The sequence below is a fragment of the Pecten maximus genome, chromosome 7 (genome assembly GCF_902652985.1).
Source record: "Pecten maximus chromosome 7, xPecMax1.1, whole genome shotgun sequence".
Lineage (NCBI taxonomy): Eukaryota > Metazoa > Mollusca > Bivalvia > Pectinida > Pectinidae > Pecten > Pecten maximus.
Window position 1 is genome coordinate 25628755 of NC_047021.1, and position 25704 is coordinate 25654458.

The 25704-nt window shown below is 35.2% G+C and overlaps 1 protein-coding gene across 1 annotated transcript; it reads left to right on the forward strand.

Moving 5' to 3' along the window:
• On the forward strand, positions 1–25322 carry LOC117331144. The gene is made up of 28 exons (XM_033889739.1): positions 1–37; positions 593–844; positions 1458–1559; positions 1940–2044; positions 2466–2717; positions 2971–3137; positions 3326–3478; positions 3882–4032; positions 4293–4580; positions 5264–5469; positions 6351–6573; positions 6971–7387; positions 7693–7908; positions 8683–8758; positions 9223–9395; positions 9670–9822; positions 10447–10569; positions 11027–11143; positions 11470–11676; positions 12549–12882; positions 13243–13421; positions 13622–13756; positions 14366–14482; positions 15513–17072; positions 18549–18676; positions 22783–22831; positions 23454–23689; positions 24010–25322. The coding sequence occupies exons 1-28, from the start codon at positions 1–3 to the stop codon at positions 24142–24144; spliced, it is 6291 nt and encodes a 2096-aa protein (XP_033745630.1). The 3' UTR covers positions 24145–25322.
• Positions 25323–25704: the final 382 nt, after the last annotated feature.

The following is a 25704-nucleotide window of genomic DNA, read 5'->3' on the forward strand; positions in this document are numbered from 1 at the left end:
ATGTCAATTATGGGAGCCTACTGTTCTCTAGACCCAAGTACGGTAGAATCAAATACCCTTCTTAAAGGGGATGAAATAAGACATTTGAGGCTGACCAACCCCCAGGGTCTGATGGGTCAAAATGATATGTAGCATAACTATGGGTACATACGAGATCATTTTATGACCTTTTACTTGACATCAAGGGATCTACTGCTAGCGATTGCCAAAAGGTTAATCAGATGGATGCAAAGGAAGAACTATTCTTCATGAACAACGAACATGTAAACTGGGAGTTTTTCGGAGACATTACCAACGTTAATAGATCCGGAAGACATGTTGGAATACCGTATTGTTATTATAAATCTACAGGTCAGTCAAACATATTTTACTAATATACATGTATTCAATACATCTTTATACTTGAATATTTCAATTGGCGTGTAAAGTTAGGTATCAGTTTGAATAATTTGAATTAAAGAACATGATACTTCAATGATATTTTGAATTAGAAGCGGTTCAATATGATTTATTGTAACCCCAAACATTTCGCGAGAGCAAAATATCAAAAGAAAACTTTTGCTTATGAATCACCTATTTCTTTTGTTAACAGCACGCAGAGAATGTTACTTTGAGAGTGACAAAGGCGCGTCTTATAATGGTCGCCAGAATGTTACGGCTCAAGGTCAAGCCTGTCTCCACTGGGTAACACTGCCTGAAGGCTTTTTTAATAATAGTGCTCAGTGGCACTATGAGCTCGAGGAGAACTTCTGCAAAAACATGGATTTAGAACTTTATTCTTTGAAGCCGATGTGTCTTGTCGATATGGAATGGACCAGACAGTATTGTGATGTTCCAAAATGTGGTACGTTATTGGTAATGTATACTCGTAAACAATGCGGAATATTTACATGTACAAATGTATATGATAGGCTCTAGAGGACTATTGTTTTCGCTCTGCAGTAGTGGCCAAAAATTATATATCTCCTGGTACAATACAGTAAAGGTTTTCGCACTATATTCAACCAAAGGTGACCTGATTGAGATCAGAGTATACTATTTCTCGTTAATAGACATTCAAACACTGTAGGTTATATTGATTTTTCCGGCGTAGAAAAAGTATTATTAAATACATAATGTGCATTGACACTATGCATGGATATACATGGTTTACATGTTGTAGCTGCCTCATCTACGTGAGTACACAGGTCTAATGGGATGCGTATAAATGCGTATATTGATTAAGCTATTTTGAGCACATATGAGTGACTCGTTTTGATTTCAATTCATCTTAATATTTGGATAGGTGCATTTGACCTACTCGTGTGTAATCTTTCTATTTTTTTAACATGATGATATCTAGTATTGCAATCCACAAAAGCTGCAATTCTTTTTGAACTTAACATATTATTAAGGGATGTAGTTAAAGATTCAAGTTATATATCCTACATTCATATATATCAATATTTTTCTCTTAGAGGAAATACCAGGATTAGACTTCATTGTACCACGAAAGCCGGTTTATACATCGAAGTTCGTCGATTCAAATAACCCTTACTTTGCCGTAGATGGAATTGATTGTAAGTAAAATAACATGGAAATCACAGGTATTAGATAAAGTATTTCTCTTGATATTTGATATAAATTTGATATATTTTTACGACAACTGTAAAAACACTTATTTTAGGAAATCGAAGCGCATTGTGAAATTTTAACAGAATAGCGCACGCGATGATGAATTAGCGCGTCCATATTCATAGTAATTAAACGCAATTTTGCATGGGTGAAAAGCTGGAAATAAGAATACTACGAAAATGCATTATTTACACAGTAACTTTTTATTGATTGTAAAAACGTTAATTAAACGACATATGTTACTTAAGGTTAGATTACAAACATAATTGGGCAACATGCATGAAATTTTCGGCCGTATTTGACTAGGATTTTTTGTTCGTTTCAGTCGGATTATCGTTTGTGGCCTTCAGACCGCAGGCAAAGCCCTTCTTACAGGTCGATCTACAAGAGTGGTATGAAGTTCATGCGATACAGGTATACAGAGGCATGGGTAAGTATAATGTAGTAAATGCAATATATTAGTTAGTTTATTCATTAAATACAATATGTAGTTTGAGTGCTAACATCAGTCTTGTGGGATGATAGGATTATAGCAAGAATATGTAATTCACTAGTACAAATATTTTCAAATAGTATTTCATGCATTTTAATATACTATGTCTACATATATTTACTCGGGATAAGAGCTTCATCTCAGTTAACTCTCAGATGGAGGCACGAATCATAGTATATACATCAATGATTCTTAAGTGAGTGTTCCGCATATATGCACACGTGTGCAAGCTTTTGACTTTTCCTTTTACATCAGTATCTACCAACATACTGCATTGTGTTCAAATAGTTGTAAGTTGTTACCTTTTTATACTTCTACTGTCTTAAACCATTTATATATATATGCTTTTTGTATGTAGTATGGTTCCCGGTGAATTTCCGTAGTGTGGGAACGTTTGTGAGTAAGAACCAATGGGACTTTCTGGACTATGGGGCAATCCGATGTGACGATCTCAGGTTTCCCTCCAGAAAAAAAATCTTCCGGTTTCAATGCAAGCGTCCAATCATTGGCCAGTTTGTGAGCGTTCGGAATTTTGATGACACGAACCCACATACAAGATATGGGAAGTTCTACGTACTGGAAATTACTGAAATTAAAGTATTCGGCAAAAGTATGTTCTAAATTCTTTAGAATGATTTATATAAGAAATGTTTTGTAAGACACAGACAGATTTATTGAAGGAAAATAGTTTGAGTAAAATTTTCATGTGGCGTAAACAACAATATAAATTATTATGGATAAACAAATTTTTGGTTTACTATGATGATGTTATGAATTATTGTTACTGAGGTAGGGGTGGGGGTTTTACAATCCAATTAAAAAGCAAACATTTTTGCAAATTCTTGATCTGCACATTTTAACAGAAGCACAATGTGGCCAGCCTCTGGGTATGGTTTCTGGAGATATATTTGATTACCAAATCAATTCATCGTCAAACAGTCTGTTAACTGTCAACGCCAACGACGGTCGGCTGATGCTGGCAGAGACAGGCTGGTGTCCCTTTGTTCTAGATGAAGATCCATGGTTTCTTGTAAGTGTGCCTATTGCTAATGAAGCATGCATTCCTTCATTGATTTTTTTATTGCTATTTTGTAAAATGTATTTTTGTTTCTGTTTATGTTGTCCTCTTAGTTTTTACTTTTGTATTTCATATATGACAATGAATATGATTTGAATCCATTGTGAAATTTATTTTCTCATTTTCTTACTATTTGGTAGGTTGACCTTATTGTGCCAACAATAATTCAGGGACTCCGTATTCAAGGATGGGACGACAAGGGAGACAGGAAACTTGTCAAATCTTTTATACTCAAATATGGAAATCAGTTCCAGAACTTATATCCATATGAGGATCCGAAAGGAACGGTTAAGGTAATGATCCCCTTCATAGACTGCTTACATCAATTAAACACATCTACCTATTTCAGATCAAATGCAAAGATATTATGACGTTAGTTTCTGACAAATTGTTGCCTTACAATATATTAACGCTTAACGCGTCATCAAAGATAGCGTATACTTTAGTTTCGCGTCAGGTGTACTTAGATGATTTAAAAACACCATTCCTTACGAAAAAGAAAAGAAAAGCAAATATTTCTAAATCATCTCCGAGATATACATTTAACGACTGTTATATTCCTATCAAATGAATGTACTTTGTGTGATATTGTAACGTCAGTTAGGTATTTGATTAAGGAATGATAGGGAGAGTGTGAATAAGTTAAAGAGTAAAATGTCATCTCTATATGTCATCTTCTGTTTACTAACACACCAGATATTCAAAACATTCGATCACTACAAGAGTACTGCAGTTCAACAGTTCATATTGAGCCATGAAGTGCTCACTAGATTCATAAAGATAGATATACAAGACGTTAAAAGCCAGGCTTGTCTGAAATTGGAACTTGTTGGATGCCCAAAGCGATGTAAGTGAACATTTACAAAACGTTTCAGACACTTGTTAAAGTAAAAGATGTTTATATACATCATGAAGAAAAACTCATCGCATTTGTCTTTTGTTTTTGTAATTAGTTTTAGTTTTTTTTTTGCTTTTGTTTTCCATTGTTGAAATAAATCCAATCAAACATCGTGAATGATAATGGATATGATTTATTTTCCCGTTTAAGAGCTGAATGTGATATGAATAATAGTACATTTAAACCATTCATTTGCGTTATGTCTTTAGTTATTCGAGACATACGTTGCGAATCAAGCACGATGGATTTTGGTTTTGCCGAGTTGCAATTCATTTCTTTGTGGAAAGCTGCATTGGAAGGAGACACATTCAATAACAGAAGTTTGGAGGAATGCAGACAACATACTATTGATAGAAGACGTGTCTCCTACTTTTATGAAGAGGAGATTCTGGAATGTTCGGTACATAATGCTCACCGGTATCAAAGAGAGTTCACCAAATCCTGGGTCCGAGATACCGTCCAAACAAGGTTTACTGGAGAGAGACTCTGTATACGAGGTGAATATATCTAACACGGGTTTCTCTTTATATGGCCCTACAAACATTACCTGTTCATCATTCAAATTTCATTTTGTCACTTTATCTCTCTCGATTAATCTTCACCGTCAGTTGTATATCCAGGTGGATTTTTTTAAATAGCCTATAATAATATTTTTAGCCAATTTGAAATATAATACTTTCGTACCATATATCATTGTAAGAAACAAATGAGCTGCATGTAAATTATCGCTAATCGAGTCAGTAGCAAACGAAGCGTGATAGTATAGGATTGAAGTAAATATTTTGAAAAATAAATACAGCAACAAGCGCAAATGAAAAAAAGCAATTTAAAGTATGATGATGCTTTTAGAAATTAAACATTAAACTCCTACTTTGTTGCCTCTAATTCTTTATTATCTTAATCATATACTAAAGATTAATTAATCAAATATTTTTTATAGCAATATACACAATCATCATTTATATAATTCTGTGTTGTTATTACGTTATCTTTTTTAATTTCCTGTCCCTTTTAAGGTCAGGATTATAATATTTGTGGCTTATTGTGACTGACCGGTTTGTATAATTTTATCTAACAGCAAGGACTATTTAGATATTTCCAGTAGTTTATTTCAATAAAGACAGGTTTCTTCTTAGGCGGTATATAGAATCGTTAAACCTTAATTCATGGTCTCTTACAGACGTGTTGGAAATGTCCGATTGTGGCGGAAATGTCATCCTACCTACCAAAGGACTCACGACGCTACTTTCTCCATCATTTCCATTTAGCTATGGCCAGAACACTTACTGTAAATGGACAGTACAAGCCTCTCCGGATATGTACCCCTACCTGGAAATTGTGTTCTTATCTCTAGCTGGACAAATGAAGTGGAATTATAAGAATCAGGTATTCGTTATGAAACTTTTAGATCTCCTTCAGTTGCGTTAGAGATACCATGCTGTTTTCTATGCTTTTGATATGTTCGAAACATCGCAAATTAGCAATTGGATTTAATAACAATGTTTGTGTATCTCCATTCATCTCTCATTTTCTCATTTGGATATGTCGATTTATTTCCATGTAAGTCAAGGTTAAGAATGTGGTTATTGACTCCTCTCTTTCTGTTTTGGATAGGTGCTATAATATCTTGCGTATCTTTTGTACAAGCCATCGAGATTGCAGGTGGTAGACACTGTTGTTGGACTTTTTAGTCCCCGAGATATTATCGTAACCAGCTTTGTCACGTTTAATTCGTTTAAATAGTAACACTGTTCAGAATATAGTCATGTACTTAATTTTTTATGCAATATGGACATTAGGAAATGTATTGAATTATGGGCATTTTGCACCTCCTAATTCTTGTTAACACTTACGGCATTAGCATCACTGACAAGTCCTAGCGGTATGGTACAGTTTGATTGGTTTTAGCTCTACTGTATATATCTCTCAGTTTGTTTGGAAAGGTGCTGATACAATTATCTTGTGTGCCTTTTGTACAGTTCTTTCCATTGATATATGAATACAATTTAAGTTAGTAGAAAAATAATTTTCGAGCATTAAATTTGACTGCATGTTAACAGTAATACCAGTTCAACGCAAACAATATCGATAAAACGAAAATTGAAATACGTAAAAGAGGTTGAATAAGGATTCATTTCTTACCATGATTTATGTTCGAAATGTAGAGTACAAATGGCATATATATAAAACATTTCAAATTATTGAATTCGTCAGAAAACAAAAATCCTTTCATTGACATTTTTCCCGTAAAACTTTATTATTTAAAGGATTTTTCGACTGGGGACACTGCAATATGCTCAGATACGCTCAAAATCTACGATGACCCTGTCACACCTACAGTTATTTCTGATGAAAGGATCCACTCTTTGCAGTTGTTCAGGAAATCAAAAATTGTGTCGTCTACTTCAACCCTTTTTATCGAACTAATATCATGCATTCAAAATCAAATGTCTCGAGAACGAACATTTGAATTCCACTTAAAACAAACCGGTAAGTTACGAATTCGAAACCTTTGACTTTCAATATATGCTTGCTTGTCCGAGGATAACATTTACAAAGTCGGGCGGGGCATGTTTATATTGCAAAGATGATATATATCAAAATATTCGAATATCTATTTCTAGTATGCAAAGTCAAAAATGTTAGCTTAATTTTGCAGGCATTTCTTCTATTATATTTCAATATAATGGTTTTCTGATGAGCTGGTAACCCATAATTCCAGCTTTTTATGCGTAGAACTATTGGAAAACATATTGCTCAGATCATATCATTCAGTTTTGTTATGTTTGAAGAATTTGTTTTGTTGTTAAAACTTTCGCTTGTTTTACATTTAAATTTTTTTAAATTTATATTCTATAATTTATGTTATTTTTTTTTTACTTACCAGATATACCTGGATGTGGAATGGCATCAGGTAATTGTATTGGAACATGTACTTTTCCTACGGCGTATATCGGCACACCAGGATACCCATCGGATATTTCCCTATTAACCACGTGTACCTGGAGAATCGAAGGGACATTCGGAATCTTCATTCGTTTCGAAATATTAAATCTGGACGTCATTGATGACCAGGGTTCCTGTGACAAATCATTTCTTGCCGTTTATGACGTACAGTTTGATGGTCGGACACAAACGTTACTGGCAAAGATGTGCAAGAATGATCGAGTATATTACGAACTAACATCCAGTTGGCATTATATGCAGATTGAGTTTCGTGCAGGAGGTGGTCAAGGAAAAGGTTTCTTTGGCAAATATGAAATGGTTGACTCTATTCAGATGTCATTCAACATAACCAACGAAGGTAAATGCTTAATTCATCACGATTTCCGCGTGCTGAATTGTCTTGTAATTAGAATTAGAAAGTGCAAATAACACGACCCTGGCTATTTCGGTATCTAGTTATTGATTGAGGTATTGTGGCGAAATAACTATACAGTCGAGAAATTATAGCATACTAGACCATTTCTTTTTTCAAATCTATAATTATTACAAATGCAAAGTACGTTGAATTATCCCTTATAATCCATTCCGTGTTCACACTCGAGTAAACCATTCACTCTTTGTCTTTGACAATGTCTTTTTGACTTAATATTTTGTTTCTTGTAGGATGTCTATCAGAGTGGGTCAAATTTAAGGCTAGTTGTTACAAGCTATTGAAGGAAACCAGTCCAACATCTGGCATTACGTGGATACAGGCACGTGATCGGTGTCATGACGTAGGCGGATATCTCACGGCTATAGGATCTAAAGCGGAAATGACATTCATTCATTATTTAATGACCAAAATCTGGGATAACTCTGTCAATGGAGAAGCATACATTGGTAAGTGTTTTACATCACATGATAAACCATTCATTATGCTGCTGTTTCTGGAACTTTTACAAACCGCCAAATATACATAACTTTGAGTCATTTCCTTTTTTCATTAGCTTTATGAGAAAAAATCCTTGTTAATATTCATTTTAAATGCTTAAACCTTAGCATGGTTCGTATTAAGTTATTATTACATGTGTGGAAAATATCAAATTATGTTTTAAATGTGACTTTAAGTGTGTACCAAGAAGAACACCGAACAAAAAACAATGCTACCTACGAAAAAACAACTTCAACAACAAAAAACAAAACGCCTGGCTTTTCACTGAGCGATCTGTATATCGTGCACTAGAGTTTGGGCAAGCTAACCACAGCGTAAGGCGAAAAAACTATTATTAGAACTTATATTGCCTGAAGACATTCCATATCTAACATTGAAAATCATAACTTGGTATGTGAATGTCTTAAAAATAATGTTATTTACACATTGATAACTGTAAACAGCTCGAACTGAATTACCTATGGCGAGTATTTTCTATCCTAATTAATCTCATTCAGGAATAACTATCAAAATTTAGCTATCACGAATTGAAGTTTTACTTTATCCAAATCAATCCAAGTCAGGACTTACTACCCCAATTTACCAAATGACAGGATTGACACCCCACATGTACAGGGTTTATCCTTGTAGTAGAAATGTATAATTCGTATGATCATTTGAAATAAACACTTCGTGAAATGGTTTAAGATTTAATTTAAACTTGATATGACATATCCACGTAGGGTTACAGAAGCTGCTGGTTGACGGTGCTGTTCAGTATGTATGGCTCGATGGATCGCCATTGACATACACGGCCTGGTACGTTGCAACAAAGATAAAATAAATAAACTATTTAATTAAAAGAATATCAAATGTGAAAATTATAATATCAACGTGACTATGTACAGGATACTGTTTATGTTGTGTAACAGTGATAATATCAAGCGTATGCTATAGTTTATTTAGTAAAGTTCGAATATTTTCAACATGATCCTAGGATCAAAGTTAAACAAACCAATGAAATACTGTATAGTTGATAATGTTCATGAGGGATTTATTTCCGATGTCTTTAAATATAGCGAAAATGTAAATACTCAGCAAATTATAATTCTATTATATAGACACACATGCAAATGTGTAGATGCATTGCCTATTTCCTGCAATTTTTTTTACGATGTCGTGTTACGAGAAATTTAATTCACAACAACTAGGTCCGATTGGGAACTGCGCAATATTAGCCTCGTGAAACTGAATACCTATTCAGTTGATTTGAATGATTTAAGGTATAAAGATCCAATCAAAGAGAAATCTCAGCCAGATGGTTTATTGAGCGAACGGTGCACTGTCATTCGGCTAGGAAGTATTCGAACAATTGACAACTGGCATGATATTGCGTGTGCCTATGACCAGATTCCAAGCTTCATATGTGAGATGGACTCGCTAAGCAATGATCAAGGTAAATATAACGTACTTTTCATTGAAAACGATATTGAGTGGTCATTTGGTGAGTTTATCAGTATGTGAAAAGTCGATGTTATTTTGAGGCGTGGCTCATGTATTTCAGGTATTTACCACACAAACATGTCCTTTCAGTAATACCATCTTTTATTTCAAAGATGATATAAAGAAGAAAATGGTACTACAATGACATACGAAAGTCTATGCGGAAATCTTAGTTTACAATTGCACTGTCATATATTCATTGATTATTGTTAAATCTTTTTTCTGAGAAACCAAAAATACAGCTGTATTCCCAAGTGCCTTCACGACCAGACAGGCTAACTATTCCGTGTTTGCCTGCTCTAATGGGGAGTCTATTTCGCGGACGTTTATCTGTGATGGACGGAGCGACTGTCGCGACAACAGTGATGAATTCAGTTGCTGTAAGTGATCTTTTTACACTTTCCATAGTATGGTTGAACGTGAAGATCGTTTCATTAAAATCGTTTGGCTTGGGACGCATTTGACTATCTGTGTAAATGGTTACTGAGGTATGACCTTGCAACGGTTATACAAAATTACTGATGAAATTATTTTATTGAACTGAAAATAAATGGATATCAAGAAGCGTTATATTTATAGTTCAGAATTTAGATAACGAGCTTGATAGATTATATTCTTGAATAATTTAAAGGTATGTATAAATACAAGCAAATAACACGCTATAATATGAAAATTGAGATTTACGGGCATCACATAAACTGTTTAAGACTAATGAAAACAACGGTTAACGATTGCAAAAGAAATGTCTTATGCGAAATACGCCCTCATAAACCTCCATCAATGTGTCGGCAGGGTATTTTGTATGTATTTCAAGTCCTGGTCGTTTTCATTTCCGCCATATTTTACATAGATAAAACATTCTTCAAACTACTTTTTTCTTCTTCGAGAAATCTGCCGTAGAACTAGTATGCGGAACTGATAAAGAATAAAAATATCAACAACGGAAATAATGAAACCATTCTTAATAAAGTATTTCGGATTGCAAACTTCTCTTCGCTATAAAGCATATCCTGTCGACTCCTGTGCGTCGAACCAGTTCAAATGTGGAAATGGACAGTGTGTATCCCTAGCCCTTTACTGCGACTTCATTCCTCACTGTACTGATGGTTCGGACGAGAAGTCTTGCGGTAAGCTATTGATTATTTCTGAAATCGTAGTTCTATATGCAACGAAAAATCAGAAGCTATGCTACTTGACTACACTATTACCTTTGCATATAGAATGAATGTGATCTTTTCCATTAAGTTGCATACCACATCTGAATCGTTTGAATACTGACATCTGTTCAGAAAAACGCACATATTTCATGTTCTTTCTGCAAATAGTTTTAATACCCTTAAGGGTCCAAATTGATTTGATAAGTGGGTAAGTGAGTACACCTGTCTCTCAGAGTCTCAGAAGGACGAACAAACTCTGTGATATAGTTTCATATTAATTATTTTGCATATACTTTGTCTATTAAAAAATTGATATTTAAAAGTATTATTCACAAGTGTTTTGTCCTTTGATATATTTTGTTTGTCTATATTATCGGTTCCATTTCCTGTCACAAATGTGTAGATTAACCACGTTTGTTATTGTCAGTATATGCGCCATGTATGGAAGCTGAAACTCGATGCAACAATGGACAGTGTATTGATGACGATCTTGTTTGTGACTTAAAAGAAGACTGTTTGGATGGAAGTGACGAAGATAACTGTGGTACTAAAAATAACTCTTTGATAGTTGTGGAAACATGAAAAAAATCATAATCTACATTAAGTGTCGCATATCATCCAAGGTGCAAAAACAAATTTTACCAACTTAGCAACATTTTTGGCGTTTGCTTTATTAATGAAATAGCTGCATATGCCTAGTCCAGAAATCAATGCGATTTCGATATTGATTTGAACGTGCAGAAATATTCAACATTGCTTATTGAATAGAAAATAAAATATAACATAATATTTGGAATTGACAGAATAAAATTTCACAGAGGGTTTATCTGTATGAGTACGTAAACACAATGTGAAAATTGTTTGTTGCAGACACTTGCAGACATCCCAACTTCCTTTGTTACGACCAGACGTGTATCAGGGAATCACGTCGATGTGATGGTACTATAGATTGTAGTGGGCTTTTGAACGAGGATGAGAACCAACAATGTCAACTCAGTGTTCAGTCATCATGCGCGTCACTACTTGGAATTGGTATTGATGACAATGGCGAATACATGGTTAACTTAGGAATGGAAAGTATGTAATGTTTGCATTAATTTTCGCTTTAAATCAATGTATATACTGTAGGTCAAATTCAATTATTTTGCTGATATTTTGTATCTTTTGTAAAATCCATCGAGATTACAAGTATATCATGTTGGTTGACTATGTTCGCCGAGGTTTGCAGTAACATACATGCTACATTTTGATTTAATGAGTACTGGTATGCTCTGGGATATACCAATGTGCTTTTGAAATCCTATTTTGAAAACTATGAAAGTTGTTGAATAATGCACTTCACCATCCAGATTTTGACATTTCGTTAGAAATACTCTCTGTTTCCTCTGCCGCCTGCCAGCACTTTTCACCCTGAGTATTGTTGATGAGTCCTTGAAAATTTTCATGAAATGGCACCAAGCAATTGTCCCTGTTCAAGACGGTACAACCCTTGAATAACCTAAGTACATATATATGATGATAAAGCAGTTAAAGCGTAACAACCGATCAATACAGATACTTTCCTGCATCATTATAGTAATAAATATAGTTTCTTGTCATTTTGCCACAAAATAACCCCACTAAATTTCCTAGAATAACGATATACACCTGCTACCAGCATTAGATATAAACTCACGTTATCTTAGAACGCAACGTCATGAACTGCTTTGAACGTTGTGGTACAATTTTCTGCCGTCTCTCTTAATGCCAATATTCTTATAAATCTTGCCAAGGTTTCATGATTTACATAATTAGTTCATGTTCTCAAAAGTGAGAATGCATATAATCCATGATCAATCTAAGGACATTGTCTTACTTTATCTTCGTAATATCAAGTAAAATGGAAAAAAGAAAATCGTCATGTATATGAAAATAGATACATATCAATAGAAACTAATGTCTATTTTCAGGCCCAGTGAAAGTCGAGTGTCAGTTTCACACCATCTCCGAAAACAAGACTTTGGTGAGAATGCTTATCCACCACGACCAAGAAGAGGAAGTTATTGCAAAGGGGGAAGCCTTGGCGCGAGATATCACGTACAATATTCCAATGTCGTACATCGATCATATCAAACGTGAATACTTTTGTCACCAGCAATTTAGCTTTTCTTGTCACATGTCTTTTAATAGGAATTTTGGATACTACGGACGAGACAAGGTATGGCATGTTGCTAACGAAGACGGTCGATCCAATGGGACATGCTCTTGCCCCCTCTTTGAGAGGTGTGACACGCAGCTGCCTAGGTAATTAAGAAACCATAGGTTTTACTAGGTTTTACTATACAACTACATAGAATATTTGTCCTATATCAAGATTTTTAAATTCTAGTTTAAAGTTACAAGGTAGTTTATCTGAACCTAAAGTTTAATTGGAACACGACACGGCTTTTAAAATGGTGACGTCAATGATGGTAGTTGATATTTCTAATACAGCTTCCTGTCTCAATTTTTTCCAAATTACATATGGAAGCAACCCCTCGGGGTTTTGTTGTGGATACCATCTATTGGGAGACCAATTTCAGAATGTCGATGACTGTATATTTGAGTATCTAAAGGCTTTTCCTGTTCTTATACAGAACATTTGATACTGTTTCTTATATGCAGATGCAACTGCACTGCGGAGGCCGCGGATTGGTATGAGGCTGGCATTAACGACGTGTATCGCGATACTGGTGTCATATACTCACCATCCGTGCTGCCAATTGAACATTATGAGACGGAATTATCACCCGGAGTGGAACAATACAACTCCTTTACTGTCGGGCCTCTTATTTGTGAACATGGTAAAATCACATACATCACGAGCAAGAATTATTCAGATGAAGTAAAGTAACACTTTCAAATCAAATGTGGGATATTAATCACATCGAAAGTAACAAATTTAGCACGAATAACCAATAAGATACTTGTAGCCGTTGTGGGATTAAATGTGTCTTTTATGATATCAGTAATAATATCTACCATACTTTCATTGAATCTGCAGAAGAGGTATCCATTTCCAAGGCCTTTCGATGCAGAAGCGGTGTTGTTATAGACAATAAGCATATATGCTTTTTGGATTATGACGAGTACGGGGAAATACAAGGTTGTAGCGACCTCTCTCATCTTGATGATTGTTGTAAGTAAACCAAATGGAGGCACAAGTTCAATTGTACATATAAAACGTATATAGGAAATATGCAAATGTTGTAATATGGTGTAGATTTCATATATATTACACGATGATTTCTTTTTATCAATAGTGACATGGTTTTAATATATAATGATACCCCAGGCTAAATTGTAAAACAAATCTTAAAAATTATATGTTTACGGGGTTTATAACACTGTTTACCTCGGTTGACGTTTTGTAAACAATACTACCCCGAGAAGGCTCCATGGAGTTACACGGGTACGCGTGACGAGTCCGTGAGCAGCGATCTGCTTACGAGCGTTAACAGCCAATGAATTTCATGTATTTGACGACTGGCACTGAAACCTCGTTACAAGATTAGTATACCTATGTAAAAAGATAAACTTATATTGTTTACTGAATGAGATGATATTAAACTGTAGTAGTGTTAGCACCAATGTCGTTGCCATTGACGCAGGTTGTAGTCAGAAATCTATATGTTATGTCAGGTATAAATATTGATGGATATGTTTCATTTATATTATTATCGATGACATGTACCCCAAAGAAGTTTGAAGGAGGAAAATTTTAACAAAAGTGATTAACTTGTTATAGATGCATTTGAATGCCCTGCAGACTACGTCAAATGTGGCCGCGGCTACTGCATTCCTGTCCGATACGTTTGTGATGGCATTGCTCAATGTTCTGGCGGTGAAGATGAGAAAAACTGCGGTAGGCTATCAAGATGTTGTCTAATAATTTTACACTTACCATTATGCACGGCTACATATATCGATAACGTGTCTCAATCTTAACACTAGGTGTAATAAAATCATTGTAAAAAAAAAAAATAAAAAAAAAACAAAAAAAAAAATTGTAGTTCAAAATTAAAACCGGCATTTAAGATTTAAATCGAATACCTTCAAAACGTTAAAGAGTTCCGGAAGGATAAACGGTTTCTTCTACATTGACGAAACCGATGTAAATCAAGACCAAATCCAGGCTGTACATCTTTGAAATTTGTACCGGGGTAATAACTATCATCCATATCAGCGAGTACACATCCAAATTTATATCGCTCAAGCTATTGTAATATTGCCCAAAGAGATGATCATGTCGGCTGTAAACTTTTCCATGTCTTCATCAACCAGCTTTTCTCGAAAAGCTGTTTTCCCTTAGTAAATCTTTCGCAAAAAGGTTTTAATGACAATGGAGAGTCTGTCGACATCAGTAAACAACTCAGATAGTCTGATCTCCAGTGAACGCGTTGAGCATATATTGAATGGATATTTACATAAGATCTTTAAAATTTCTCTGAAGTGTAATGAGACGTTTCCAATGTTAGCAAGTTATCGGTTTTGAAAATAATTGCCATTTTGATTTTATAAAACTTTTTCGTTCGTATATGGTGACTTTATTATATCAATGAAATCGATTTTTGTGGTGTACGAAAAGAAATTTCAATATTTTTCAATTTTGAGACAGTAGATTCTTATCTGGAAGACATATGTTACTACCTGTCAGTAGCATCGTTTATGCTTTTGTAAGCAACTTTTAGCTTACTTATATTCTTCGTGAAAACAATTTGTACATCGGTTTTTAGTCTTGTAAATCTCTCTCAATATACCAGGAACACATAATGTAGAACTGCAATACTTTAAAAGTGTGAAAATATAGATTTAATTTTCAGGGTTATAATCTATATTTTAAATCCATGCTCAGTAGGATGTACAAATGTAAAAACTAAGTTCTTTTCTTGCAGATCGTCCATGTGCCGACTTATTTAGATGCCATGGTAATAACATGTGTGTGAGTCAAACCCAGGTTTGTGACGGTATCAAACATTGCCCAGAAGGGGACGATGAAGCGTTGTGTGACGTAGGCTGTGTCCCCGGATGTACCTGTAAAGACCTCGATGTGACATGTGACAGCATTTCTCCCGACCAGAGTGGTAATTTTACCGTTAACAGGAATATCAGGAAACTATCTATCCGGAATTCGGATTTTGCCGCCTCTGTTCCTGTATTAGAAACGTTCATGTTAGCAGAGCTCGATTTATCTGCTAACCAAATATCCCATATATCCCCAGACACATTCTTCAATCTAAGAAACCTTTATCATTTGGATTTAAGTTATAATCGTCTAACAGTCATTGTAGCAAACACGTTTAAAAATCTCCATAAACTTATTTCTCTCAATCTCGAAGGAAATGCGAATCTGAAAACCATTCAACCGGATGCCTTGCTTGGTCTGGCCATGCTACCAACGATAAACATAAGGCAAACACAATTACACGTGCTTCCGGCTGGTACTTTTGTAGGATTAAGAGATCTGAAAGTGATGAATCTTACCAGCAATAAGCTAGAAGAAGTTCACAACAATGCATTCTCTGTGCTCAAAGAACTTGTTGTACTCGATATCAGAGGAAACAAAATATCAAAATTTTCGGAAGGAATTTTCAGTGGTCTCTCAAGCTTGAAAGAACTTTATACAGACGCTTACATGTTCTGTTGCTTAAAACCAGAAACTGTGACCGATGCAAATTGCTTACCCTACCAAGACGAATTTTCCTCGTGCTTAGACCTTATGCGTGAAGATCATTTGAGAGCATTCATTTGGATCATTGGGGTGTGTGCACTGATTGGTAATGCTGGTGTTGTCATATACAAACTAGTCTTTGACCGGCGTAGTTTAGTAAGGGGTCATGGTATATTGATACTTAATCTGGCCGTAGCAGATTTTCTCATGGGAATATACATGCTAATTATAGCTATTGCTGATTCTGTCTACAGAGGACAGTACATATGGAATGACATTTATTGGAGAAATAGTGCCCAATGTAAACTAGCCGGAGTTCTTGCAACAATATCTAGCGAAGCTTCTGTTATGTTTCTTCTCTTGATAACAATCGATAGATTCGTTTCTATGAAATTTCTGTTCAGACAACACCGTTTCAGCAAGAGGAAGATTATATTGGCCAGTCTGGCAGTTTGGATACTGTGCTTTGCCCTCGCCATAGTTCCATTATTGCCCATCCCTTACTTCTCTGGTCAGTTTTACTCGCGGTCCGCGGTGTGCCTGGCCCTTCCTCTGACACGCGACAAACCAGCGGGCTGGGAATACGGTACGGCAGTTTTTATCATCCTGAATTTCATAATTTTCATCAGTATCGCTGCTGGCCAGATCATGATATATAATGAAGTATCTACCTCTGACATGCTACTGAAGTCTCAGAGACGAGTGCAGGACGCCGCTATTGCTAGAAGTCTGTTTCTAGTTGTTTTCTCGGACTTCCTGTGCTGGTTTCCTCTCGGAGTTATGGGTAAAGTATAAAAAAAATAATACATAACTTTTTATATATACATATACTCATGATGATACATAAAAATTCTCCACGGCAACGAAATCCATCATGTATTGCTAAGATGCAAATAAAACCAAAGCATTTTTAGAATAAATAGTTACTTAGATTGAAATAATACGGCAATTTAACGATAAAACATTATGTTTGCACAGGGCCTATTGTAGACGCCACAGTGATGTCGAAGGTAACGTCTTTAGAATACGACTTTAAGGATTCCGGGACTCTCTTGTCATAAACAATCGGTATTCGTGTGCAATGCTTTAAACCACTTGATGAAGAAACTTCTGTATTTCATCTATTTCTTGACGTCAGATTGATGTTAACTTGAGTTTTACTCTCTTTGCTATATAATTATTGTACGTTGCGATTATCATACAGAAATGATATATTCTGACGAGAAATGTCTTCTTGTGGAAGTGACCGTTAGTGCATTGATTTATTAATGTTGCCCATCTGTTCGCGGTTAATTATACGAAGAGAGATAACTCTCACGGAAACGTTGACAGTAAAAACACGTTTTATCATCGGTTTGTAAAGAGTTAGCTCTAGGGTAACCAAAACATAATTACAGCTTATGTTCTATCCGTTATACTTATTCTCTTATAAACAAATCTATAATCAGCGATATACAGTATAGCTTCCTATCTCTTCGTTTGCAGACGTGTAATTGTACACATTGTGTAGCGTAATCCTGTTGGTCCATGTTGGTTTGTTTGATGTTTTAATCGCTTTGATTGTTGACTAGAGCTACTCAGTCGTTTGTTAATATGGTTAATGTTTATTGAAGTTTGATATGATTACCCAGCGATATCCTTCTTTTTAAGATTTTCTGTGTTAATAATCAATATAATATTCTATTTTATTGCATTTCCGCCATCACCCATATCCATTCAGATTTATCGAACACGAGATTTTTGCACACTGAAATTAAGATATTTAACTAGCAGATAATGAAAATTTATTGATCCGTTACATTGGTTTTGCTTTAAATTCATGGGAATAGTTTTGCTGAATCTTCGTTGTATTCATGTGGTATTATGTCACATCGCACATTAAGAATATGAATCCTATTATCTTTAATTATCTCTCCAATATCTCAACTGATGTTTTTACGTTTCTCCTGCAGAGTTACTAAATAGAACGATTTAAATATCTTCTTAATGTGCAATTAACACCGATACTTGTTGCTATCACTAAACCATTTAAACGAGTTCTTGCCTTTATCACAGTTAGTTGATCTGTTTTATGAATTATAGAATTTGTAAATATTTGGTAGATATTTATTGTCACAGTATGTTACGATAGTCAATAACGTAATGTGAATCTGTTAAAGGGACTGTTGGCATTTTCTCGTGATATCTGGTAGATGTCCATTGACACAATATTATCATTGTAGAACACATGCTAAAATGAATCATCCGAATATACTTACAGGTCTTTTGGCTTTTTCTGGATATCGGATTTCGTCTGAGGTATACGCCTGGACGGCTGTGTTCATATTACCAATCAACTCTGCTCTCAATCCCGTCCTCTATACCTATTCTGGTATCGGCCGTCAGACGGTAAGAAATAGGTATAATAGCTATCATGTGTGTAATTAAACATATTCTTAAGAAAAGTTTATTAGTTTTCGTTAATCCTTCGTTGGTTATTGTCTACCTGTACTGACCTCGGGGTTTGTTCTATTGTGATGAACTCGTTTAGGGACTAGCTGATTTATTGCTGACTCAGCATTTCATCCCTTGGAAAAAGGCCGGGTTTCAAAATGGCCTAAGAAGCAAATGCGATAGACTGTTTGTGTTATTGGTAGCCTCTGTAGTCCTACCTTGTTACCAATATGCATTGAAGTCCGAAAATGTACATATCAAGAATATATATTTGAGCCAAAAATAAATGAAATAAATATTTGTTTGGGGAAAATGCTACAATATCAATTCTTAATATTTTGAGGAAATTAGGTATGAACATATTGATAATAACATGCTAGATATCATATATACAAAGGAATCAGTTACAATTTTGAATATATATAGAATATTAAAAAGAGATAAAAAAAAATGTGATAAATTTTAAGTAAGAACATGCTATTTTTACATTAAGCGAATTTGTCTGAAGGTCTAAATAACAACTTCGTGCAGTCCAGTCTTAATTATGTATTAAACACATCCATAAAAAGTATGAAATTTCCCAAAAATTGTAATTAGGAGTTTTGGGCAAGAAATTAAAATTGATTGACAATATTGATATGTAATTTTTTAAAAGAAAACCGACCATAGGGGAAAATTGTTTTGCATTGAAATATGTCATGTGTACTGAAATAAAATCGTTATAGTTAATTTGACTAGTACATTGTACACAGGGACTAACAACTACACTAATAACCTACTAAAGTGAAATTTCCACTTTCAAAATGGCCGTCATGTTCCTGATAACCATTAATATAAAATGTTCTGCTGAATCAATTTTCTGACAAAAACGCTACGTAGGATGTTCAAGTTGAACATATCTAATACCTGGAAGATGACGATCTATATGGAAATCTACATTGATACTAGGGTACTGTCTACGTAGGGACATACCCCAATGGTTCTCTACTAATCTCTACTATGGAGTTAATGATTTCAAATATGTCATACTGGATCAACTTTACACTGCTCTTATGCTGCAAGTGGATCTTACATTGTACAATGCCCCGTGAGTGTGGATAGATGCAGATCTCGTAGTCAACATCGTCACTGAGTTGCTCACTGATGTAACCAGCTGCCAGTGACATTTGGTATGTGCCACATGATATTGTCTGAAGGTTGGTTTGGTTTTATTTGTTTAACGTCCTATCAACAGTTATGGTCATTTAAGGACGGTCTCCCGTGCGTGCGATATGCATGTTTGTGGTGAGTGCGTATGTGTGTTTTGGTAGGCGGCGTATGTGTGTGTTAAGTCTCGTTGTGATAGGCCGGATCTTATTGTCGATTTATAGTGCTACCTCACTGATGCATACTGCCGAAGACACCCAGTTGGACACCCCACCCGGTCACATTATACTGACAACGGGCGAGCCAGTCGTTATATTCCAAATATGCTCAGCGCTAAGCAGGAGTAGCAACTATCATTTTTAAAGACTCTGGTATGTCTTGGCAAGGGTACATAACCCAGAACCTTCCTCACAGGGTGAACGCTCAACTAAATACCAAAAGTGAGGCAATGTCAAGGGAGACATTAGGAAGAAGAAAGTTGTTCAGAAAGAAGAGAAAAGATAAGGTCAAAAATTTAGTCGCCTCTTACGATCATGCATTGCCCGAAGGTCTAATTTTGGAAAATCAAAATTATCCGCAATCGAATCTAAATTGACAAATAGTGTCTTGACCCTTCTGGTAATATCTGGCTAATTTTTCATACGGCGAACGAATGTGTTGGGAGCACTAAGGCGCGCTTTCACTTTGTTAGCCAGCGACCTATCCTTTGCGTCTCGCTCTGGTTTTCTAATTTGTATGGGTCCTAGGATACCATTGATATAGGCTATTACTATTCTAACGAGTGCCTCGATGACATCAATGAAATAGTTGCATGCTTGAATCGCCCGTGATATGACTCCACCATCCATTTAGCTTTAGTTAGATATATCACGGTTAGTTTGTAGGATTTAGATATGACGGCATCTTTGTTGTCCAACTACGTGATTCCAAGTCTGGCAAAACATCTCTAAACCCTCAATTAACAACGGCATTTTCATCTTTCTCCAGCCAGGAGAAACTATCCATGATTGCTTGTGTAATCTTCGCATCATTATCGCTTCTAGGAAAAGGTCCTACTGTGTCCAGAATGTAACCATCAGACAGGGCTTTGCTCAAATAGTTCCGCTTCTTCTGGGCACAGAAGGATATTATCTGGAGCTTGTGATCAGAACTCTTAGGAATGAAGATATAGGTCCGTCAAGAATGGCAGTCGCCCGCTTGAAAAAAATATGCTTCGGAGAACACTAATGTGCTTCAGAATGCATTCTATTGTAAGGTTTTCACGTCCAAGGAAAATTTGAACAGTAGTTATGTCAAATGCTTTTACTACGCAATGAGATGTTTTCTATATACTGGAAACTGACATGATGAAAAGAGTTGAACGCTGTTTCCACGATATGTCCGTCTGTTACCCAGAACAGCAGTAATGCATCTTCTTGGGTTGTAAATATCAGTGTCAATAGAGGACAAGCAAGTGAATGAATTTCTAGAAACTGTGTTCTTATCCGGCTTTACAATTTACATCACCGAGAGAGGAGAAACGCAGAGTTAAGGAAGACTGCTGCTTTGACAGCATCTGTGATATGTCCAAAAGATCATTGATGATTTCCTTTGATCTGGAAAGTAGCTGTGAAGTTAAAATTTCCCTTTCATCAGTACAAGTTTCAACTTTAATGTTAATATCTTTCCCTATGAATTGCACGATGATTTGTGCACCCGGGCTTAATGGTAGAGTCTTCAGTGGAACTCTTTATACATAGTGTGCAATTGACGTTGGGGCACTGGCCATAAAACAGAGCCTCTACGGATAATAATGGGATGTTTCGCCACGTATCATCATCAACACGAACGTTTTGATCTTCAAGTTGTGGCTTTTGTTTCTGATAATTGTTTAAACGCTTAATACACATGCCAATATCTTAAAGTTAATATCAACGGATTTAAAAACTTCCAGCAACCTATTGTGTTGAGGAAGTCTTCTGTTTCTAGAAGATTTTCTTAGCTTTTATGCCTGTCCTAAAGACAACTTTACGACCCGTACCTAAACACCTATCTCACATTTCGAGAGCGGTACTCTATTAGGTATTTAAAGTCTCCGTTACACGAGAATTAACAAATAGGATAGAGCTCTTTATTATAATATTTAAATAATGGACATAAAAGCTATTTACTTGAAAACAAATGTGAAAAGTTATGCCAAAAGAACTATGAGATGGTATGCGTACTACAGGTTATATATTAGGAAAATGCAATGTGCAATTAAAGTTTGGAGTGCAACAGGGTGGTCTCTTATGTCCACTATCGTTCAAGTCTTTTTTTGGGGGGTGACAAATCAAAGCCAAAAATCAACACTTAAATAGTAGTCAAGTTTTAATCTTTGGGCAGGGTTTGGGTAAGTGATAAAGCTCTTTATACACTAAATTATTTTGAATGGATTGAATATGGAGACTTTCAAAATGTCATTTGTTCACAAGCAAATTAACATTTTTTTTTCGCAAAATGCTCAAAAATAAATATTATTGGTGGTATGCTTACTGTTTTAGTAGTTTGGTATTTAATCTATTGTTCAAACTTTCATATTTCGTTGAAATTAATGACAATTTTTTATGTTTACTTAGATTAGTAATTCAGTTACGTAATAATTCAATTAGGCAAATGCATCATTGATTAATTTGAGTTAAATGTATAGCCAAGGAAACCACCTTTGCTGGCACAAAGCAATGCATCTCTGAGTGGTCTCTGGGGGTAAAACACAATCTTTAGGCCAAATCCTATGGGAAATTAACCTTGCTGGAAACCTGACCTTTCAACGAATAAATGCCCCATTGCTTTAATCTGATCCTATAACTAAATTATCCGTAGCAATTCAAAATGCAAAGTAATAAGATGAGGAATGTAATAAGCTATCTGAAGTTTTAATTCGATTATATTTTCAGAGAAACAGACAAATGAGTTCCAAGAATCTTTTCAACCGCAGTTCACCGTGTAAGTAAATATGCTTGAATTATGCACAAGCTAAGATCACGTGGGCCCTATGATCCCTATCGCTATATATAGACGAAGCGTATATGCATTATATTTATAAATCAATAGTTAACATGTATGTATCAATAATTAAGGAAGGCGATATGTTGTCTAAAACTATCATTGCACAATTTGATACTTTCTTTCATTTCTGTCAACAGTTATATTGAGATTATAATTTTGGCATATCTCTTATTAGAAGACCTTCAATTGAATAATGATTATATCCCACAAAATAACCCTTACTGTCCGTTTTTTCACTTATTCAAATTTAAAATAGGACTGTGTAGTGTTATGTTATCTTGAAACTGTTGTCACACATCAAGATAAAAAGAGTAATATTTGGTATTTGATACAAGGGCATAGTAAGAGCCATGAATATTGCTCGGTAATCTCGACTTAAATGTTATCCTTTCATTATAGAATTGAAGCTGTATGCCGTATTCGGCATTTCAATATCACGTTAACGGTTTAACAACAGGGAAATCAGATTAAATTCTTTTAATCAAAACATTCACATCTAGTAAGGCCGGTATGTTATGTGTTTAATTAATCAGCTAAATGCATTTTACTGTTCTTATAGCTGTTACTACACAATATGCCAAGTGGATCGACATCTGTGATAGTGGTCACTTTGTTATTGGTACTAGTATCCCTTGTCTCCCGACACTGCGGGACTACATGCGAACAACGACGCCCTCTATCGGACGCATGTACGAGATTATAACTGACGTCACGATACATATAAGATTTCTGCATAAGCGGAATCTTGTCCATTGCCGATTGACCGAGGACACGGTTATCGTTAACATGGATCGAGTTAGTATGTTAAAATGATTTTTTTAAGGTTTACATTATAATGATATCGTCGTTTTGGTATATTTTGAAAAAAAAATCATTAAAATTGTTGATAGTTATATTCCATATACCTACATGTATATACGTAAACGAATGTTTAAACATCGTCGCCATTGGATCTTGGTTACCCCTGCCTTACAAATTAAACAACGCCTGTCGAAGGTTCATGTATTAAATTTTATACACGTGTATATATAAAAACAAGCATACTTTTTACTGGAGTTGACATTTACCTAAAACATACTTTGCAACTAAATATATGGTTTTCCATTTCTATGTAGACGCGTGCGAGGGCCTTCAGTAGGATTCACTCGACCATTATTGAAGAAGACATTAAAGACGGAAGTGGAGACATGGACAGTCTTGGGAAATTGACCAGGACGTTACTTCACTGGTACCAGAAATCCCTCAGATAGACTTGTACAAGTTCATGAACATTTAGCTTTCTTTTCGTAGATAATTTAGTCATTGTCGCTTCTTGCATTTTTTTATCGCGAACATTTGAACTATATTTTGTCCACTCAAAGGTAAAGTAAATTGTCCCAGGTGTTTGATGTAATTATATTGTACTTTATATAAGGGAAATGGAGCTTCGTATGGATCGTCCGTAAAATTTCATCGTTAATGCTGTGTTACACAACCTCCATTTTTCAAAAGTCTGATTCATATAACCAAATTATGAGTTTGCAAACCGGCGATTCTTAAAGAAATGTTTAGTGTTTAGCTAAGTAACTTAAGATAGCTTAAAAACAGGTTATTGAAGGGATTTTTTTTTCTTTTTCTTTTCTTTTTTTTCTTTTCCCAAAGTTTTTATTACATAAAGATCCACACTCCAGACACGCCCACATTTTCTTTCACACACAAAATAATGTATATGAATGGGTATATGTGAAGGGAATTATTTTGCCTACGAATATATTTTGGATTTTCATGTATCATTCGTATGTGTTATATCTATGAGAACTAATAGAATAATTCACTACCTTTGGGTGAGACAGGTGGATCTCAACTCGACAAGGAAGATTTTCAATTTGCAAAACACGAGGCTTACCGAGTTCTTGGCAGCTTAAGAATCTTACCCCGAGGGCAGATATATTGGTTTCTATTTCATAAAAATAAAAATTAATTGCCATATAATTTCTATACATTGCTATTACGATATTCTTCCCGCACTTCCCATAAATGACATAACACGATTTCAAATGAGAAAAAGGGCCGCGATGGCGAGTGATTAAGGTGTCCCGACACTTTATCACTACCCCTCAACCTCTGGGTCGCTAGTCCGAAACCCACGTGGGGCAGTTGCCAGGTACTGACCGTAGGCCGATGTTTTTTTTCTCCGGGTACTCCGGCTTTCCTCCCCCTTCAAAACCAGGCACGTCCTTTTAATGACCCTGGCTGTTAATAGAACTTCAAACAAAATAAACCAAATCTAATGAAATAAAACTGATAATGTTCACGTACGAGACTGTACGAATGGTTCTGAAGTTCTGAAGTAATATTAATTCTGCTTTATTACCTTTTTGATACCAGATTGATTATGCTTGTATACAGTTGTATATGTGATTTCGCTTCAAATAAATGAATAAAATACATAACTGAAATCATTTGTTTGTACGATGTAAGAAATTTGCTGATTAAAAAAAAAATTGCTACTGAAAAGTGGCATATAGTTTAGCGCTAGCATCTCTAACATATAAGTTATCTATGAATACCAAGGCGTATGTTTCCTCGATGTCTTTTCTGCACCTTGATATTTCTCGGGAGAGAGTGGAATTAAAACTAGCGGTTTCATTTGATTAGGACAGAATCATAAAAAAATCACCAGTCGTAGGTTGACCGAGTCGAACTGTGCTTTTCGGCATTCAAGGACATATAATGTGTCGCTGTATTCATTTTTATAATAGAACAGGAAGAGGATTGAGTAAAAATCACTTGCTCCAGAATTGTACAAAATATACGCGAGTGACTAGTAA